This window comes from Buteo buteo, chromosome 2 (assembly GCF_964188355.1).
Source record: "Buteo buteo chromosome 2, bButBut1.hap1.1, whole genome shotgun sequence".
Taxonomy (NCBI): domain Eukaryota; kingdom Metazoa; phylum Chordata; class Aves; order Accipitriformes; family Accipitridae; genus Buteo; species Buteo buteo.
The window spans coordinates 4957973-4979743 of NC_134172.1; the positions used below are offsets into that span (position 1 = coordinate 4957973).

General features: G+C 40.7%; 1 protein-coding gene across 1 annotated transcript; it reads right to left on the reverse strand.

Annotated features, from left to right (window-relative positions):
* Positions 1–700: 700 nt before the first annotated feature.
* Positions 701–20901, reverse strand: AQP1 (aquaporin 1 (Colton blood group)). Its single transcript, XM_075044375.1, has 4 exons — positions 20417–20901; positions 4541–4705; positions 4043–4123; positions 701–2573 (listed from the first exon to the last, which is right to left on the reverse strand). The coding sequence occupies exons 1-4, from the start codon at positions 20804–20806 to the stop codon at positions 2394–2396; spliced, it is 816 nt and encodes a 271-aa protein (XP_074900476.1). The 5' UTR covers positions 20807–20901; the 3' UTR covers positions 701–2393.
* Positions 20902–21771: the final 870 nt, after the last annotated feature.

Below are 21771 nucleotides of genomic sequence, written 5' to 3' on the forward strand. Positions count from 1 at the left end.
AAACACGTTTTCACTTAATTTCCTAGAGTTTTACTGTAAATTGTTTAAACATTACCACTGTGAATAAATAAACCAACAAATCACACTTCATTTACTTTGACCTGTTTTTTGTTTCTTCACTAGTGAAACAGTTACTGTACATCTTTCATCTATTTTATTTATTATTGTGGTGATCATAAGCAGCAGCTAGAGCAGCTGACATGACGTAGTCCTACTACACACCAAACAGAAAGGCAGTTTTACTTGTCTTCAAAGTTTTGGACTTTGAAACATAGAAAATAGGCCAAGATATTGCTCTTCTCAAGGTGTAGGCTGAGGAACAAATTGTGAAGCTCACATTTTCTCCATCACTGTATGTGTTAAGTTACCTCAAGCTTGTCAAAACAACCTATTTACTGTGGGTGACTTCTGCAACTGTTCTGGCTCATAGGCAAAAAAGAGTTAATTTGAGGTCAACAGACGCACTAGGATACCAGCAAATAAAGATTCTGGAAAGGTAGCGCTTACTTCCAGGTAAGGGCCTGCTTTGCCTGCTGTACAAAGGCAGAAGCTTCCTTTTCCCAAAAGCTAGCACCAAATCAAAGGAGCAGTCAAGAGTGGAAAAGCAGAAACAGTCTTACGGGTTGGCACCTGAAGAATGGGATAGAGAATGTAATTGCATTGTGTTGCAAGGCAAATTAAAAATCAAGAATCATGAACATTTCGTGTGTTAGCACAATTGATTTTGTTTATTTTTAAACCACCCCAAAATCCAATCATGCTGTATGTACATAGACAATACACGAGATAACACACCAACTGTAGACAAGAAAGATAAAATGTATTGTTTTAATTTGCTGGCGATTTTCTTTTTTTTTTTTTTTTTTCCATTGTACATCTGCTCAGCTTGATGAAATGATCCAAGCTGTAAGGATTCCCGTGTCAACCCTCTTTCAATTCCCATGTCCACACTGCCTCTCTAACAGGAGACATCCATCATACTACCTCTGGGGTGTTTGTCTGAATGGTAAAGTGTGCAGCTTTTTATGTAGGTTCCTCTGGGCCTCATTTCTTAGGTAAAACTGTTTAGTGCAGAACAAGTATATCAGCATGTATCTGCTTTAACTATATCCTATGGTTAGTAGGTAAGACCAGCTAATGCTTTGGGTTACTCAGGAAAACATAAGTAGCACACACACAAAAATGAAAACAGAAAATAGTCTTCCACATCATTTAGAGTGTTAATTTTCTTTACGTTTCCAGTGTCATTTATTTTGCTAAGCACTGCTGCAATTCTTTCCACTTGTCCTATGCTCTTATTTTCTTACAAAACAGTATACTAGGCTTTCTGTATAAAACATATATATAAACATTTATATATATATATATAAAAACAAAGCAACGACCCCCAAAATGGACTTACACACAGGTATGTATTTGTCCCTCATTAGAAAATATACTGTGTGTATATCTATTCATTGTCCCTGAATGTCACAGCACTGGCTATTAGAATAGTGTCAAAAAGAAAGGGGCTTTTTTTTTTTTTTTCCTGGTTTGTTTTATAACGTACAGTTAAATTACCTAAGATGAACAAAAGCAGAGTAGTCACTGGCACAATACAATCCTGTTTACATATTGGCACCGTGCTGTTCTTGTTGCCGTTGTTATTACTACTCTCTAATTTGACTTCTAGTTATTACTTCCCAGGAATTAATATATCTGTACATTTTTTGTCATATATTCTCTTCCCTCACAGTGAGCTGGATGCAGGTTCAGGGAGAACAAAACACTTAGAAAATCTAAATAGATCCTGGGACTCTGGAGATTCTTGTCATGCTTAACTTTTCTGGCCCTCTTTCTCAGAGTTTATCAATCATTTAGAAAATTATGGTTAATTCTACATAACAAGTAATTTTCAGCGGCCTTTCCTTCCAAAAGGTGCTTTTGGGCAATGATTTGAGATAGCTTTTCAGATGCATTGCTGGCATTAGATACCAGCCTTGCATATTTGTATAAATACTTTTTCCCATATAAGTCCCCTGTTATTGGTATACATGATTCTCTGTCCTCGGTATCTATTCTTTCAGCAAACAGACTGGTCATTTGAATTACTTATCATTACTGAGAGATGTGCTGGGAGAACCACACCAGAAAATTTGGTGGTGGTGAGGGAGGGGTTAAATTTCAGCCCAATTTATTTAGCTCACGTAAGAGTGTCTAATGACTTCTTGGCCTGAAGACTTTGTGATTGAAAACCCCAGATATAAAAATGCTATTAAGATTGGTGGTAAAAAAAATGGAAACCCATATTGAATTAAAAAACAAAGTACTGCTTGCTGGTTTACAAAGAGTCTATAACACTGATAAAATCTTCGGAAACCAATGCACTTTTTTTTCTTTTTCCTTGTCCTTCTTTATTTTGGCTTCATTTCAACCCGGGAGTTCATATCATCTCCTTCCAGATCATACTCTTCTACTTGGCCGCTGGTCCACACCTTCATGCGGTCAGTCAGATCGCTGCTTCGGGGAGCCAGGACGAAGTCGTAAATCAGGGCAGCACTTGCTCCTCCAATGATTGGGCCAACCCAGAAGATCTGAAACACAGTTCCAAATCCAGTTAATACATCAGATATCACCGCATTTGAAGCTGTTCTGAAAACCTCCTCTGAGGATTTTCACTACAAAATTTACAGTGAAAACATTAACATTACAGTCTATCACCTGAATATTAACTGCATGGCAAGAAATTTCTCACCATGAATTGGCAGTAGACCCAGAGATTAATAACTGTGACTACGTTGTCGAGTTCTGATTTTAAAATCTGGTATCTACTGGTAAAACCTTTCAGTTAGTCCACAGAAATTTGGCGGGGGGGGCACAATTGCTAAAAGCAACAAGGACATTAGTCCATTATCCCACTCACTTTCAGTGATAGGTGAATTAGAAAGTAATACTTAGCGAGGACCTAATTAGGGGCTTAATTTGCTACTAGCTGCTATTTAGCTGGTGGTATTGCTGTAATGGTACTGGTCTAATCACTTAAGGCAAGTAAAGTTTGGAGGGAGAGGTAGTAAAAGTATTTTAGTAGACAGGTTGATTTTATTAGAATTAACAGATGATTTTGAGGGATTTACACGGCCAAAGAATTCCTGAGTCTGAAACATGTTTTCCTTCTCTCTGTACAAATGAAAATAATTTTTCTATGAAACCTGAAAATATTAGCTACTAGCTCAGTTACATTACATTATTATCCCAATAGAAGTGTTTAAGTGGGAAATAATGGCAAAACTTCCCCAGTGTCCTCCTTTTGTGTTTTACTCTTTAGATTAAAATGGCATCATATCCAAAATTTTCACAATCCATTGTACTACCACTAAATTTCCATGGTTGCTTATGCAACTGGCTGCCACAATCATCAGTGGGAGAGTTGGAACAAGCTGCATTTTAAATATTTGAGAACACATGCTCATTTCGGGCTTTCATATCAGCCTTCTTTATTGAGCTTTAGTGAAAGAAGTAAATTTTTGTGAAGTTCCTTATTTTAACCACATTTAACCACAGGCAATAATCTAAAATTTATAGTGTTTCCAGAGCACTTTTCCATGAAAGCACATAAGCAGACACTGAACTATAAGAAGATGAACACTTTATTAGCTTCCATATATGGATGGATCGTTGGATGATTCATTTCAGTTTATAAACCTGCTTAAGAACCTTCCTAAATTAGGTTTTACCAGATTAAGAAGTAGCACTTCACAAACTCAGTTTAAACAATAAATACTGAATACAGAATTCTGTGTAATGAGACTTTAATGTTTAAAATATTTGAAATCAATAAACTTAAAGAAAATCTACTGTGATACTTCGAACATAAACACTCAGCTTGAGGACTTTGTGATCTCCTGAGGCTGGTCAGGAGCAAAAGGAGATTATTCTTTGTTAAATGAAATAGAAATGGCAACTCACTGACTTGGTGTTAACAATATGTGTTTAAATGTTTCTGATCTTGTAGATTATGCATATGCAGAGCCTCTTGTAAACTAAACAATTTTATACAACTTACCCAGTGATTTTCAAAGTTGTTGGCAATCAGCGCTGAGCCAAAAGATCTGGCTGGGTTAATTCCACAACCGGTGTAATCAATCTAGGAGGTGGAAAGAGAACCAGTGGTGAGGCACTGATGCACATGTGGCATCTTCATTACACAGGAGCCCAAGTGGCAGCCTGCAGCATGGTTCGGATGCTTACAACAGCTTCACTCATCCCTCCTGCTCTTCCTCAGAAAAAGGGAGGAAAAACTGTTTGCCATGTGCTTGTCCTGTCCCACCAGGCAAACGGGTCCTACTGCAGCGACTCGTCCGAGATGTGCAACCTCAACATTTATTGCCACGGCCACATGGCCCAAGAAAGAAGGGCCATGCATGCTGCAGAAACTAGGTCAGTCTCTGAAGTGGAAGGAGAAGGAAGAAACTATCATCTGCCCATCTTCTTCCTGCCTTCAGTGAGTGGCCCATCCTGAGGTGGGACATTGCACATATCAACTGCGAGAGCTAAAACTTACAGCAAGAAGATGTCCCAAGGCAACGGAGAGACCAATGGCCAAAGGTGCTGATCCTGAGACATCATTCCTTCTCCGGTCTGTGGTGGCGAGGACACACAACACCAGCTGGAAGGTAGCAATGATTTCGATACCTAGTCCTTGGCCCGCATTGATTCCCTCTGAAAGCTGCATGGAGATAAGAAGGAAAATGTCACTTGACATTCCTACCTGACTTCAACCAGTACAACAAAGTTTTGCAGGATCTACTTTCTCAATAGGAAAATGCAGACCTGCACAGCCATTTCTCTCCTTGGGTTGCTTTTGCTTAACAGGAAAAAAAAAAAAAAAAGGAAAAAAAAGTGAACAGAAATTAGTTTTGAAACATTCGCTGCTGTACTCAAGTCTAGGTGTAACCAGCTTTTGTTGGTGATTCAACATGATTGCATGGTTGCTGCATCCAGCCAAAGTGAATGCTCAACCACTAGACACAATGAGAACATAAGTGATCTATGCATGAGAAACAAAGGAGCCAGAGATTTGCCTTCAGTAGAGTTTACCCATAGAAGTGAATTGTGGTGCCTGGAGACATTTATTCGTTGCTTCTGAGAATGAGGAGCCTGTGGTCATGTTAAACATTGCTCAGCTTGCCTACAGCAACAATTGCTAAGCAAACAGGGGCAGGAGGAGGAAAGGACAAATAGTAAGAAAAGTGCATAGCTCTGGGTAGCTTGAAAGTACCTATCTCTGCTATTGACAAGTCACTTTAATCATCTCTTCTCCCACCACTACTTATTTTCTGTAATTTAGTGTTAACTCTTCAAAACAAGGACTTCATGTGGACAATGTCCTGCAAAATGCTCGCTCCATGGGCAGACTTCCACATTAATATTAAGGCACCTATACTGTGATTCAATTGCCTGAAAATGCGCCTCTAATGCCACCTGAGATATCTGCAGTGTTCATGTAAGACTGGTAGATGTGACACAAGTCCTACACAAGACCAAAGGTATCTGAAGTGTCTCTGGGTGTCAATGTTTAGGCAATCTATCTCTAACTTGGATAGGCAATGAACATAGTCAATGGAGATGAGGTCCATTCAGCTGATGAAATGTAGGTGAGCATTTGAGAATCAACTGAATAGCTCTTCTTTATTGTGTATTCACTAGATCTCGTTTGACTACAAGAGCTTAGACACTTAACTCACATGTAGGTGAATTTTAGGTGTCTTCGACTCAGACTGAATCTCACTCAACTTCTTTGGGAGCCATAAAAAATTCAAGAATCCTAAGGGGGTGATGGGGGAAGTATTTCAATTTCCTACTGAAGTCAAGCAGATTCTCTAGAAAAACTCACAGTGGTAGATGTAGACATTCCAACTGTATTATTAATCATGAAATCAGTAGAGTTTCTTATTAATATAAATGCTGTAGAACATACTGAAACCACAGTAATTCACATAAATGAACATTATACAGTAGAAATGCTGTCGTATTTCAGGACTACTGTTAGAAATTTGTGTTTACCAAGAAAACATGGAGCTAAACCCTTCAATGTTAGAATAAGTTTTGAATTCTGCTTCTAATTGCTATATTCAGTAGTATCTTAGTTAAGACAAGACAAGCCTGTATCTGAGCTGAATAACTTGGTGTTAAGCAGAAATAACTACATTGCATGGATAGGATGAAACATGAGCTTGGACGGAAGCCAGAGAAAATGAGAATGTGAGTGACTCAGAGTAGGAAGCAAACTCTGCAAAACTTATGCTCAAGAGTAGTGCTATCAGTAGGTTATCCCATCTGTCATAGCCTCTGCATTAAAAACTGCTAGGTCATACATGGCAAAAACATAATTAAATGTTATTGTGACCTGTCCAGAACGATGGAACTATGGGAAATCATGCTTTAAATTTGTTTTTATGGTTTTACACCCTAATTTCCCCCAAACTAATATTTGAATAACCTTAAAACGTAAAGATGTTTAGCTGAACTCTTTCACTTTCCACCTTTGCTACTCACTTTTCATGTTTCTTCTCTGTAACAAAGCACCATAATATCAAATTCCTAACCACTGACAAAAAATCATCTGTCTTCAGCTGGTATAAATCTGATTAGCTACTTTAAAAACAAAACTGTGAAAATATATTGATTTCTAAGACCTGTCAATCTGAAGCATTAATAATATATTATTATATCATTCTTTAATATGCAGGACTGATATCCTTTGAGTTAGAAGCAGTTTATTCACAGATTGAAGGGAATTCTGGTTGAAACGGTGGGCATTTTGATTCTTTTGGCATCCATACAGTAGAAACTGAAATCAGTTAATGAAACCTCCAGCATTAACAGGACTTACATGTGAGAAATACAAGTCTGACATAAATATACCCAGATAAGCAAGCAGTGAAAATGACATGATCCAGAAATTCATGCTGAATACCTGATATACCACTAAATTAATATTCTATTACTTTTGTCATCCCCTTTTAAAAATAATATTTTTTTTTTCTGCAGAGACAGTGGAATTTATGGCTCTCAACGAATTAGGCTTCAAATGCATCCCATTGATATCAAAAGTAACAGTATCACTTTAAGAACCTGGACTACAGACTCTCTGGAAAACTCCATCTCACATTTGGAAGGCCAAATGATCAAACTTAAAAGGCAGGTGTATTGACAAATAAATGAGTGACCTCCAGATGCCCAAAAGTGGATAAAAAACTGAATTCTTTTCTATCATAATGCAACTGTTAAATCCCAGAGAATCTAGATTTGAGGCGTGACACATCGATGTTACTATTTGACAAAGCCTTGGCATTTCAAACCATTAAACACTGACCTACCATTAGTATTCCCTTCGTTTGAAGAGCTTTTATAAAAGAAAAGAGACAATAAGAGCAAAATCGTGCTTTTAAAACCAGTGATAATCCTTATCTTTGAGAGGCGGAAATCATATTCTTCCTTTCCCTCCAGGAAAACACATCCTATAGCTGACGTGAATTGAGGTCATTCTCCCTGCTAATCAACACTTATTGATGGGCTGTGTGGAAATAAAGAAAACCTGGAAATATCATAGGAAACCTTTTGCTTTCCTCTAGCATGTAATTTCACGCAGCCTGCCAGGGATGTAAGGTCGTACTGTGAGAGCAAGGACTCTGGGCCCTGTTCCAAAATGAGGCAGGCTGAGGCAAACCTTGGATGTTCTGCTTTGCTGTGGTCTGTGGATCTGCAGTATGTAAGAGTAGTATCACGGACATTCATTATTTGCTTACTTGTCAGAGTTATAACGTCACCACAGTAGCAGCCTGAACCATCCAGGGTATAGCAACACATGGAACAGCAAAAGCCTTCACCACCCTAACCACATCCCAGCCAAAGCACAACATGGGGAGTAGGAAGGTGAATTTCCTAATATCAAGTTAAAATGTACATATATGTGTGTGTGTGTGTGTGTATTTATATTTATATAATCCTTGGTCACAGTGGATTTGCAAATGTTAGCCAGCTAACAATGTGATATGAAACATTTTGCACCTTTTCAATCTGTTGTTTTAAGCTCTTGACAGAAGCAGGTAGGCATAACCAATGTAAGTTGGTTACCCTTTCATTGTATTTTCCATACGTTTTTCAGGTTTTTTTAAGGAAAGCTTGAATTTTTGTAGAATACCTGACTCCAGAAGCTTCAGGGTTGTCTAAAGCTTAATCTGCATCTAGCAGGGAGTAGTACTGTACATTACAGAGACCTGACTACCTGAGGCTGTCAACAAAAGAGAAGCAAAAATCAACCTCTGGTCTTAACATCTAGCATTCTGCTGCCGAGAACATCCAGAATGTAAGGTGACCATATCTCTGGTTCTTAAATAGATAGAATAATGTCTTGAAACATAAGACATAGTCACCTTTACTGTAGTGTTGGGGTGAAAGGGTCCCTTTCCAGTGACCTGTACCCACACTGCAATGGTTTTCTTCCCTGCGTTGGTAGGTTGCTTACCAGTAGTCACAACAAGGTGTGTGGGCTGACACTGCATTTGCCCTTGATCTATCTGCTGGGAAATCTCTGACCTCTTCTCATCTCAGTCCAATAACTCTCCCATGCTCTGCATTTTAGGTGATGCTCATTAAGGCAACAGAAGAAATGTCAGAAAGCAGGGAACAGCACAGTAACTCCCTGAGCTTTTCATGCCTCAGACTTGTGAGGCTTGAAGAGTGGATTTAGTGCTTTAAGAAATCAAATATGCTCTAAGGGATTAAAATGAAACACACAAGCCCACATTCATCTCCAACACAGTTTCCTACATCACAGGAGTCAATCCAGACTTCTCCTTTTCTGTTCACATGAATTGTTCCACTAAACTTCATTTCTAAGTCACTATTTTGACAGAAGAAGCACCAGAAACACATCCAAGAAATGGATTACATCATTGGCAAGCTCTGATAGTTATACGTAGACACATATACCTGATAAGATGAATCAATCTTGGTTGCATTAACTTGCACTGAGTAATTCTCCCTTGACTGTAATAGCACCCAGATGATAAGCAGAAGCCTACATGTAGACACCCCAAGTGAGGTATATCCTTCTGTGAGCTGAATTCCACCATTAATATTTTCACTCGAGTTCACTGTGAATCTGAACAAGTTCATGGAAGAAAAATCCACCGGAATTCAGTAAATTTATAGAAATCACAACTCATTCAGAAAGCTCCTGAGCTGCAACTGGTTGGACCATAAGGAAGCACTCTAGGCACGCTGAAGCCCTCTGCTTTGCATAACTGGACATGGGATGAGGCACAATAAGGGTTGCCCATTCAAATATTAGCTTTATCTGGTAATGCTATTGCTGCTCCTGAGCAACCCAGTTTGAAGCTGACTCTGCTTTGAGCAAGAGGTTGGACTAGCGACCTCCTGAGGTCCCTTCCAAGCTGAATTATCATATAAGAGACCTTGGTTCTTTGGAAAAGTTATTTCTGTGGGAAGGTTGGGGACAGAATTGCCTAGTGCAGCTCTGGCTCAGCTGAGTTAATGCCTAGAAACAGCTGGTGACATATGCAGATAGTGGAGCCACACTTGGTGGATCAATCACTGTGAAGGCTCTGCATAGATGTAACCCATATTGGCAACTACGGCAAGAGACATGTAATGTAATCAAATGAGGACCATTAAACCTGAGGGTAAAATTAATGGAAAATCATTATCTAGTCATGACCGTGAGAGCAACTAGTTGAGACAATCACCTGCTTTTTGGTCTTAGGAAATGGGTAGCGTTCACATTGCTTCCATTTCTCCACATCAGACAGGAGATGAGAACTACAGAAGCTTGTTTCTCAGAAGTGCCCCTAACTGCCACGTTTAGCTGCCTGATTTCCACAGCTTCAAGCAATAATTTGGGCAAATTAATGGTATGTTTTCTTTCCTTTTGGTTTTTTTTTTTTAGACCAGGATATTTATTACTTGTCTGCCTTCAGAAGAGGAATGGGGACAGGAAATTAAACTGGCCCAAGGTAAACCCAACTGGGTACTTCTCTAGAGGTTTCATATTTTTCTCATTAGGAGTAAAAGTATGTCAAGTTCAAACCTGTTTCCTGTTATATGGATAAGACAATTTGTTATGCAAGGTGGTTTCATCATGTGGTGCTATGCTGCATCTCATCCAACAAACCTTTAGCCATGGATTGGATCTTCTAGGGTCCAGCTTACTTTCATATAACAGAGATTAGTTTCTCATTGTTCCTGAAAAATGATAGGCCTCTGGAAATGTAGCAGTCTATTTTCAGTAGGGGAATGTCAACCTTCTCCTTTCTTATGAAACACTTCACTGCAAGCCATGCTGGCTGATGTTTTTTAGAGAGAGAAAATTTAAACCACAGCAATTTAGTGACACGTATAATATCACTGATGGCTGGGGCTTCTCTTCTTTGCAGATCCCAGCCATCCCCTAGCTAAGGCAGCTTTTGCAGAACCCCAGCAATAGCATGGCTGGCACATAAGAAGCAGCATGTTGTGGACTGACTAAAAACATATTACCTTTTGTTAAAGTGTTTTTAATATTCATGTTGGGAGAAGAACTATGTTCTCTTGTCCAGGCAAAATTGAGAATTTTAAGGAGCTGTGCTGCAATAAATAAATCTTTATATTAGACGGACCTCTTTACTTGTGTGTTGAATTCAGATAAACATCTCACAACTTGCACCAGGCCTGCTGTTTTCAGCATTCCAAATTATTAGCTTATCTCTGCCATGGCAGACTGTTTTCTTAAAGGAAGACTTTTAGCATTTTATTCAAGCAAATTCTCACTGTTTTACCATGATTTCTTCCTGTAGCTTAAACTTTCCCTTCTTTCATTTTCCTTATTTTTCTTAATAAGGAAAACTCTTCACATTAGTTTAAATGGTTCATGCTCTCTTCTTCATCCCCATGCTGGAAGTACTAATTATGCTACTTTATACCAACTATCATTTAAGTGTTTAGCTGGGCAGAGTTCGTTAATGCAATGTTCTTCAAATGTAATCTCAGAAATTAATCTCCCTATTTCCCTCAAAACCATCTTCCACTATCTGGCCTGTCATTTTGTCTGACTCTTCTCATTCTTTCAGCTCCAACTCTGTCATGAAAATAGCTTGATAACTTCTGTCTTGATAATATACATTTCTTCTGCTGAAAGTCTGTCCCAGATCTCCATAGCTGTAAACCTTCCTTTAACTTACAGTCAAAATGTATTCAGAGACTTTATCCCCAGCTATTTAACTACAGTTATTCTCTTCTCTCCTTGCTATTTAACAGTATTACTCTGAAATGGATGCTTCTATGCACATTATTTGAGTGTTAAGGATTCAGAGAGTACAGAAGTCTCATTTCTTTAGTAAGTAGAGACAAGCAAAGATCTAAAGAGTTTCACTTAAAATTATATGACAGGAGCACTCAGAAGAAGCTGCTTATGAAGCAAAGAATTAGCTTTGGATCGTTTCCTAGATCAACAATAGAAGCAGAACCTAGGGACAAAACATATTGTCCTCTGCTAGATTATCCTTCCTATAAATACAGCCTTAAGAGCTCTAAAGGGGACTCATTCAATTCCCAAAGCAGAAATCATATTTTCCATTCTTTGGACAGCAGACACCATCCAAGAACAAGACTACCCTCCCTCCTCCCACCCTGTCTTCAAGCTGATGAGAAACTAGCCAGGGCTGTGTGTTGCAGCAGCTTGGTGTGCCTTAAAGAGAAGAGGGATGATTTCATTTATGTTAAACCAGAGTACAAAAAGTTTACATGTAAGGCCAGTGACGGTCAGTAAGAGTTAATTCCTTAGAGGACTTCATTTAGTACAGCTAGGTAGAGATAGACCATTTGTCTCATTGACACTTTCACTTTTTGATGTGCCTCTGGGAAAGTTCTTTGGGGATACATCTTTTTTTTTTTTTTTTTTTTTTTTTTTAAATCTTGCTGCTGAGAAATAAACAACTTCTATTCAGAGGATGAGGAATGGTGAGTTGATTTTTTTTGTTACCAAGCAAAAACCAAGCAAATAGTTCACTTTCCATAACACTTTTGAAGCACTCATTTATACCATGGAGCTATTTAAGATCTCCTGTATTGTCAGCACAGAAGAGGATGGTCTTTCAGTGTGGAATTTTGGGCATATCTGAATTTTGAGCCTAATAGAATCTTCCTTTCTATGTTGTTACTGGAATAACTAGCTGGATTTGCACAAACCTCACGGTATGGTTGTTGGCAATTGCACCAAAGCAATATTCTTTTTATACTTCTAGACAAACAGTCCAGCAAACCTGTGAAGTTTTCAAACTTTCCAAGACTGAGGTAGTTCATACAATCAGTCTTGTGCAGAGCACTGAAGATTTGGCATTTCCATGGAGTTAAAACCAGCTCTGTATATGTGCAATGGATTTCAGGAATTAGGGGAACAATTCCAGCTCCTTCATTTCTCCACCTTGTTCCTCAAGCAAGAAATCTTATCAAGGGAAAGCAAAGGGGCCAAACCTGACTTTATTCATTCCTCAGTCCAAACACAGTCATCATTGACTTCAGGAGAAGTTGCGTGTATATGGGTAAGGAAACACATGCCACGGTTTTTCTTTGAAAGAGTTCATTGACTTCACTTGTCACAGAATTAGCATCAAAAGCCTCAAAAAGTTTGGTTTTCTGCGATACCTTTTAGCAGTTCAAGGAGAGGCAATGCGTGGGGCTCTACGAAGAAAGCGCATAGATTTCTTTGCTCCTTTCTCGTCCACAAATGCCAAAAGAGAAACCCCTTGCAGAGATTTCAGCACACATTTTTTTCCCTCCTGCTGTTTATAGTTTCCTCCAGGATGCCTGTCAGGCCCTGTATATTTGATTTAACAGGTTAATGTTGTGCCTTAGCCTCAGATCTCATTGATTTCAGTGGAGCTGCAGAGTTAAACACCAGCACTGGCTTTGGCTCTGGATGCCAGAAAGATCAGTACCTTCCCATCAGGTTGCACACTAATAAAACACGGGACCACATACCACTCCCAGCCAGGCCAGAAAAAGCTCCAGGAGACATTCACTTGCTCCATGACATTGGTATTAATATTATTCTGGAGGTACTGAGGAGCACAGCCATAGACCATGATGTCTCATTGTGCCAGGTACCACATCAGCCCACAATGAAAAGGGTGCCTCTGCCTCTGCATATTTATAATAAAAAGACAACAGTTTAAAGACAGGAAAATACAGACACTGCAAAATGCAGACACCCAACATACAGATAGTTTGCTCTCTATGAAGTTGAGCACAAGCACAATAGTTTGGACTGCTTTCCCTAACTCCGGCATGGAGATTTTTCTAAGGATGAAGACTTCTTTGACATTTTCAGTTGTGATACCAGGTAAAGATCTGTCTGTTATTGAATTCTCTCAATTAAGCTAGAGAATGGACAAATAAGCAAAAATGTACTACTGCTGTAAAGAAAACAGGCAATTTCCTTTTGAGACAAACAGGAAATTTTTGGAGGGGTATTTTTTCTTCCTTTAGTACTTGTGATGTGGTTTAGTATCCTTGCTTTAAAAATGCTTCTCTTAAAGATAGCTATATACAGCCCAGATAGTGACATTTTTTTAGGATTCTCTGGTTATAGAAACGCTATTCTCAACTCACCTGAAGGTTCACATTATCTGCTGAAGTACATGAGCCCTGCTACAATGACTTATATGTTGGTTTTACCATTGCATCAATTTAACCAGAAGAGATCCATAATATTCATTCTCATGTTTGCTGTGGAAATTTCCATTTGTTCTCAGGCTGTCGTTCTTGCCATGTCAGATCTTGATTTAGAATCGACACCAAGTAATAGATATTTTTTCAAAAATTCTAGTTAATTTACATTAGGAAATGAAATTTGGGGTTACCTCATCTGAAGAATCTTTCTATCTATTGATTTTTCTGTCTCTGGTGTGTCAGTACATGTGAAGGTGTGTATACGCATACCCACAAAATATAAAAATACATATGGCATAATACATAGAATGCTAAGGAAAGGAAAACAATTTTAACTGTTTATTCACCAGCCAGGAAGGGTGGTGGCAAAATGAATTTCCTTATATTGCTTACTCAATCCTACTTAGTTTGACAGCTGGTCAAAAAAAAATTGTTCTCCAAAAATCCCAGCATGACTCCATTTGAATTATAATATCAAACAATCTACCAAATTAATAATGTTTTTAGGTCTATTGCAACGCATTATTTTACAACCTTCTGTGCACCCCTTCCATCAATTTCTATTATTTCTAAGTAGAAATAAATGAAGAGGACCTTTAATCTGAGACTTGCAGAGCATTTTCGCAAACAATGCACCAGGCATCCTTGGATCCTCTGGATGTGGACCCTGTTCCTGGTACAAACCCCACTTGGAACCGCTGTGTTTTAGCACAAAAAAGACTGGCCTGCAGGTGGGTGATGATCATTAAGGGCCTCACCTTGTGCCAGAAATGGCCGTGCTGCTGCATCCCTGCGTGCTTTCTGCCAAAACCTGAGGGTATGGCTATATCGTTAAAGAAGCCCTAAGCAAACCTTCATAGAAATGGAAACAAGAAATAGCTTCTGAGATCCGAGATAAGATTAGAGCTATAACCCCAAATGCTGTTATCCCCAAATGCTCCAGAGGACGGGTGATAACCATCAGGTTTACATCTCAGAGCAGATGTTTCTGCTGGCACTGTGTGAACACACTCGACAGTGGCCAAGGCTGTGGCCAGTTTTGAGCAGGTGCCTTTCCTGTGTTCCACCTCCACGGCCTGTTGCGACTCAATACAATGCTGGCAGGCCATGAAAGACTGCTGCTGCAAGTTTGAAACTGAATAATTAGCTATTGTTGTGGTGCTCTTTGTTAAGAAATAAAAACCCTGGCCTAATCTTGTGTACAGGAACCATTTTGCTCACTTTACAAATGCAGTGACTTCTGACCCCTCATAGAAGCTGAAGTGCTTAAGCGCGCACGTCAGGCAAGGTTGGCAGGAGAAGCCTACACTAGATTGCAAATAAGGAGGACAGAGGGCAGTGACGAGGAGAATGAAGCTCACTGTACTGAAACTTGGGAAAGGTACATGATCTGCACTGAGAAAAACCATCCAAGGATTTTTAATAAGCGCTAGAGGTCAGGAACTCAGCTGCATGTCTCGTCCATCCAGTGGCACCTCTGGAGCTGCTATTTTCCATACTGACTCAGAGGAAAAGCAGCATCACTTACTCAGTTGTCCACTCACGCTGTCAAGCTCTCAGTTTATTTTGGAAGTTCTTCCAACTCAACCCGACTTTGTTTAATTTGAGCTTAGAGGAGAACAGACTCACAGGGCGCGGGCACAAAGAGAGAGGGAAATCACGAGGTAAACACTGAGTCATCAAGGCCAACCGTGCAAGTCCCGTGGTCAGAGGGCCATACTGGTGCACTGGTTTGGACCAAACGGGGGGAGTCTGGTGATTCCTGTCCGTGATCCCCTCTGAGGCAACTTTCTAAAGGATGGGTAAGGTTCAGTGAGGAGTATCAGGATAAAAACATCAGCACTGACCCACACATAACATTAAAAGGTGTGACAGGTCTCGACGTTATGAAAGGGAACCCCCAGTGCAGTGGCAATTTTATGTTTGCACTAGAGGAAATTTATTGGGGGGAAAATCACCAGCATTGATGTCCTAGAGATAAGACCATACATCTGCAGAAGGTAAGGATCCACACATTGTATGCCCCATCCTATGCTCCAATACCCTGGAGACAAGAGATTGTCCAGCCTTCAGCTTTCCTAAGTAGCAGAATAAGGCTGGAGCTGGAGGACACACAAACAGAAGAGGAAAAAAAGCCATCTCCAGCACAGGGGTTCAGAGCTGCTGGACCACAATCCAGCTAAGTGGGGCTACTGATGGAAAGAGGACCCCATAGTGTGACTTTGGTGAGGGTGGAAGGTGTCTCTGAGCAGCAGACACTGCCCTGGCAGGAAGAATCGAGGACAGCAAAGGGCTCCTTTCTCCCTGACTTTGAGAAAGGACTTGGAGCTGGCCACTGGGTTTATCACCAACGGGCATTGCGTCCTCATGTGCACTGACTCTTCTGCCACAGCTGACCCAACTTTGGGGACGCTCTGCTGAGCAGTAGTGGCAGAGACACAGCCAGTCACACTGGAGACCCAAAGGGTGTTCCAGCAAGAAGTGACCTTCCACACTCTGGGAGTGGTATCTACATTATAGACTATTCACCTGTCTTAAGAAAACACTCCAGACCTCTGAAAACACTGACCACAGATCTGTCCTGGCTTTTCCATAAAGTTCTTCAGTTACACAAACATTTATCAGTCCACTAAGTGTTTTTTAAAACGAAGCCCTTCTATTTGTTATTCGTTGCTGTTTTTCTTTTCTCTTTATCTACCCTGAGCAATGTTACCTTCAGGTCTGTTTTCCTTGCCTACAAATTTTGGTAGACTTACAACATTTAAAATAATATCTTTCATCATAAACTTCAAGGCAGAGTTTTCAAATGGTTTCCAAATTGTAGCCCCAAGACTTCAGGGGCATGTTTCCTGGCCCTCTAATCAGTATACCAAAATACAGAAATTATGAAATTTTAAAGCAGTGTCTGCATTTTTCACAAACTCTGATTATTTTCACAAAAAAAAAAAAAGCTAAAGAAATTTTCTCAGCATGTTTTTAAAAGCTTGATAACAGTTCTCAAGATAATCATTGCTGAACCACAAATATTGTGTTACCTTACAGCACAGAAGTCTCCTCTCACCCGCCTTTCCTGCTTGAGCTCTTTGTTGGACATTAACTGCCTGTGATGAATAGTTTCTTCCATTATCCAAACTACAGATCTCTCCTCACTAGACAATAGTCAGCTATGCTGGCAGATGAGTGCATTTGGGATTAGGTATTCTCTATTCTTATAGTTTTACCTAATGGAAATTTGTAATGTGTAGTAACACAATTGCCAAAAAAAGATACCAGAAGGTGTAAGGAAAAATGTTTAAAATTTTAGAACAACAAACACACTGCGTACTCCTCTTCCAGCTTTTTCAATTCTCAAAGTTTTTACTTTGGCACCCACACCACTACTAAAATATATGGGAAGTTAAGTATCTTAAAAGGATTCAGTACTCTAAATACCTCTCTGAATATTGTCCAGAATGTCTTATTCGGAACCAGCCAAAGTAACTAAAAATATATCCATTGACTTCAGTAAAGTTTGGATCAAACTTTTCATATGTGACTGTTTTGCTTGTCTTAGTGTAAAACAGACTTTAATATTGAACATGTTAAAGGAGCATCCTGCTTTTTCATCCTCCATTCCTTCTCTTCAGCCTTGCACTTTCCATGGCTGTTTTTTGTGCTTCATTTTCTTGTCTTTCCCTTTTTCCCTTTGGGCAATGAGAAAGGCACAGATTCATCCAACTTCATTTTGGGTACTTCACAGAGGCTCCCAAGCCTGAAGCCTCACCATGCCAAAGAAGAGTTGTCTGTCTCTGGAGGACAACTCGCTGGATCTAAAGGCTGAAGTACTTCTCTTTGTCTCTCCTTCCCTGTGAACTAGAGAGGAACCTGTGGAAATGGGTTCCTCACTTGGCCCCTCAGTGCAAAACCCACAGCTGGGTAGGATATATCTTATTTCAGGCGTGCAATCCCACCCAGTATCCACTGGGGACACTGGATAGCCACTGACTCCATTAAACTGCTCCCACCACATTTTTCCTGTAAAACCAGCACTAGAGGGTCAGAACAGAGGTCGCAGTCATGCACGTCCAAGCCCTCTTCCCAACCTTGTCAAACAAACAGCTCTCCTTTTCTTTCCATTCTTTTTCCCAACAGTGAATCTACACCTCGTTTTCCACAGGAAGGGCAAGAAGACAAAGCAGCCGGCAGGGATGCTGCCAGCTCTGTCCCTCCCCTCCTTGTCCTCAGATTAAAAAGCAGGACATAAAAGCAAAATCTCTGTGGTTTCTCCTTATTGTCCACTTGCTGAAGGAGGCAGCGTGCTCTTGGTGCTGGATTGTGGTTTCGGGAGATGCCCCGATGTGATCGGCTCTGCCCAAGGACAGCCGTCCCGCTGTTCTCCCTGGCGTTGGGCTCAGACCCAACTTACCCCTCAACCGTCACCTCCCCTCCCCAGACAGTCCAGGCTTGTCAGTGGGAAATGAATGGGTTTGCTTTCCTCTCTAGTTCTTTTTTGCAAGGCAGAAGAACAGCTGCTGCCCTCCCCAACCCCTGGGAAGTCTCCCCACTGCTGCTCTAGCCAGAATATTTATAACTGGATGTGAAAGAAAAAATAAAAAATCAAAATTCTGAGTATCTGACAATGACAAGCACGGGGACTAGGGCTTTTTGCAGTGTTTAGGCACCTTTTCTTACATTAATTCATTCACAGAAAGTGTTGCCAGATTTGTAAAATTGGCATGATGGAGACTTACACTATCTAGTTTTACCTACAGTGTATTTGGTGGCCTTGAAAATGATACATTTGGTTGTATTCCAGAGGTGTTCCTGGTGCGGGGAGGGAACAAGGCTTCCATCCTCATATGCAAGTTTTGATATTCATGAAGTAGTCTCCTAAGCTCACTAAAATCAGTGACTGCACTGATCTTTCCACCTGTCCCCATAGGTCCTTCTCTTCTGAGATACCCTTGTGCAGAGCTCTGATTTATATCTTTATAGCTTGGAAAGCTACTGACTGAGGAGCAAGAAGAGTTTGGGGTATCCATCTACACCCCCTTTTACAAATGAACAGTTTGGGGGCTTTTGGATAGAGGAAGGAGCCGGCCATCAGCATTTTGTGGCAACCATAAGGGGAAGACCAAACACGAGTGCTGCTGAAACCAGACCTCCCGTGTTTAATGGCAGTTGGACCTCTCGAGGAAACCACTTGGGCGGATACCCTGTCCCATGCGGTTGAGCAATTCCCTCTGCCGGTGGTTTTAGAGGAAAAGATCACATAACACGCACACAGCCAGAGCCTTCTGGAGTTAATAATATGGTTCGCTCTGCTTCCCCAAAATGTTTTGGATTAACCCACCAAAATTTCCAAAACGGTGGCACAGTGGAATACCTGCAGGCACCAGGCTCGAGGGAGGTGAGCAGCCAACCCCCAGAGTAACATGAGGGTGGATAATACTAAGCTACTCAGGAATCACATTCTTAATATCAGGTTTTATTATGTTTTCAAAACCTGCCTCATTTTCTGAATTAACTGTAATGCCACAGCGTGCAAAAACATATTACTCTATTTGTTAATCTATTTATTTGATCTTTTCTTCCTTTTTTACCTAAATGATTTCTGAAGAGCTATTGTATTTGCATCTTTAGTCTCAAATATCCCTGTGACTTCAAACGGGCATAAGATTTCAAATTAGCTCAAGTTTCAAACTGCAGTCAGGAATATTCTGCAAGAAAGGGACCATAGAAAAGATGTGAAATACTCGTTCTTACCAGAATCAGTGAGTAGAAGTGAGTAGAAGGCAATTTCCATTTATAGTACTCTGTGTAGTGCAGTGGCTGTAGCACTGCCTCTGACAGTGGGACGACTTCAAGTTTAAAAGTGTATCTATCCTTTTTTCTCTTGTTAAGGTACAGTGACAACAGGAAAATGAGAACATTTTGAGGAGGAGGAGTTGTGGCCAGGCAGTTTTTATGCAGCATGATGTGAGCACCCGGCTGGGAGAGGGTTGAAACCTGCACCCCTGTTAAATGTAGCTGCCTCACATCATTTTCCAGTCTACACCTGAGAATTCAGGTTTTTTTCCCATTTTTCCACAGCAAAAGGAGAAACACACAGAAAGTGCAGCTGGAATCCTGTGTCAGGCAGAAGCTGAGCACTCTGCCTAATGCAACAGGTAATGCTCACTCTTTCGGTGGCAGGGTTTCTCTTGCTGCACATCTCCCTTGCTGTTCCCATAGGTTTTCATTGCAGTCATCATCAGGTTACACAAATCATTAATCAGATATTGAAAAAGAATCACATTTACAGAAGCGAAAACAACATCGATACATGCACATTAACCAGCATGTTACCTGAGACCTTCAGAACCACAGAAGTGACTCGATCACACAACAACTGCCAGTGATTTTGGTATTAAATCGGTGTCAAAAGGCACCTTTCAGCAACTCGGATGTACGAAATTGAACATAAGCAAAACCGATCATGACCATGATGTCCCAAAGCTCCAAAATGAGGGTGGGGAGGAAGGACCGTCCCTATGACATAGATCCGTCCTGGTATCAGCCAGGAGTGGATCTCCTGCTACAATAAAGCAATTGGCTGCCTGAGGTCACCGTCACTACCACCATCACCACCACAACCCCTCCATCTTCAGTAGATTACAGGTGTTATGTTTCTACTTGAAAAAAAAAAAAAAAAAGAAAAAAAAAGGAGGAATTAAAAGTTTCTACTTACCGAGTTGAGCCCCAGGAGGTTGTTTGGGAGAGAGGAGGTGACTCCCGACAGAATAGCTGTGGCCACCACTGCCCCCAGGCACTGGGCAATGATGTACATGAGCGCCTTGAAGATGCTGATCTGGCAGCTCAGCAGGAGACCCAGGGTGACGGCTGGGTTCAGGTGGGCACCGCTGATGTGGCCCACGCTTTGTGCCATGGTAGCGATGGATAAGCCAAAAGCCAGCGAAACCTTCACGTTGTCCTGAGACCTCGTTGACGTTTTGTTGCCCACCACTGGGAAGCTAAAACCCAGAGCCGAGCCAATGCTGATAAAAATAAAAAGGCTCATGGCAAGGAACTCGGCCACCACTGCCCTCCAGAACATTTTCTTTTTGAATTCACTAGCCATCTTTCCTCTCTTTCTCTCTTCCCTCCTCACTTTCCCTTCTCCCTCTCTCCCTTGCTTTGCCTGATATTTTTCCTTTGAGGTCTGAAGAGAAATCTGGAGAAAAATACGGTCCTTGGATTATTTATAGGGCTTTGGGTGGTCTGTAGGAGGGAAGGGGTGTTGCACAAAAGGAGGAAAGAACGTCTACATAGATGCTGACTGCTAGATTGATGTAAGACACTGTATGCCTGCCAAAGTTTTTTTCTTCCTTTTTTTTTTTTTTTTTTTCCCCTCTCCCTTAACAGCGTTCGATCTCTGCTGCCGTTTTTAAGAGGCTTTGTAAAATTCTTGGAAAAGTCTAGGAGTGCCTCAGGAATTTTACCCTCACTTCTTTAATTCCTGTATCATCATCATTCAGCACACGGACTGGAATGAAAGCTTTTACAGGATTTCTGTCTCGAGCTGGACTGAAACAAAAAGCAAAGTTATCTGTGCAGACTGGTAAGTTATTCATGCCTAGCTTCACCAGCGGCAGATAACATCCGAAAGTAGTAAATAAAACTGACAACTAAATCCACACTCTAGGGACTTCAGGACCTCTGTTTCATTTGAAAACAGGTAGAAATGTCTCTTCTGCTGGCTTTGTGGCGACGTGGACTTGTTTCCGATGCCAAGCCTGACGGCTGTACGGACAAACACATGTATTTACCCAGGCTCACACAAGCTGGTGTTAACTGGTGAATGGCAGGGATCAGTTTTAATCTCTGTGAACACCGTGTAAACCTGACAGAACACTGCAAGTAAGCTGGAAGATTTCTATGGATGCAATTTGGATGCTGAGGGGCAGATGATTTGTAGGGTTGTTTGTGGGTTTTTTAGGTTTTTTTTACTTTACATAATTTTTTTAGTTTTTTCTTTCAAGCACAGAGGTGTCTCAGGCTTGCTCTCCCCCACTACTTCCGACCAGCAGGAAAAAAGCCAATTTG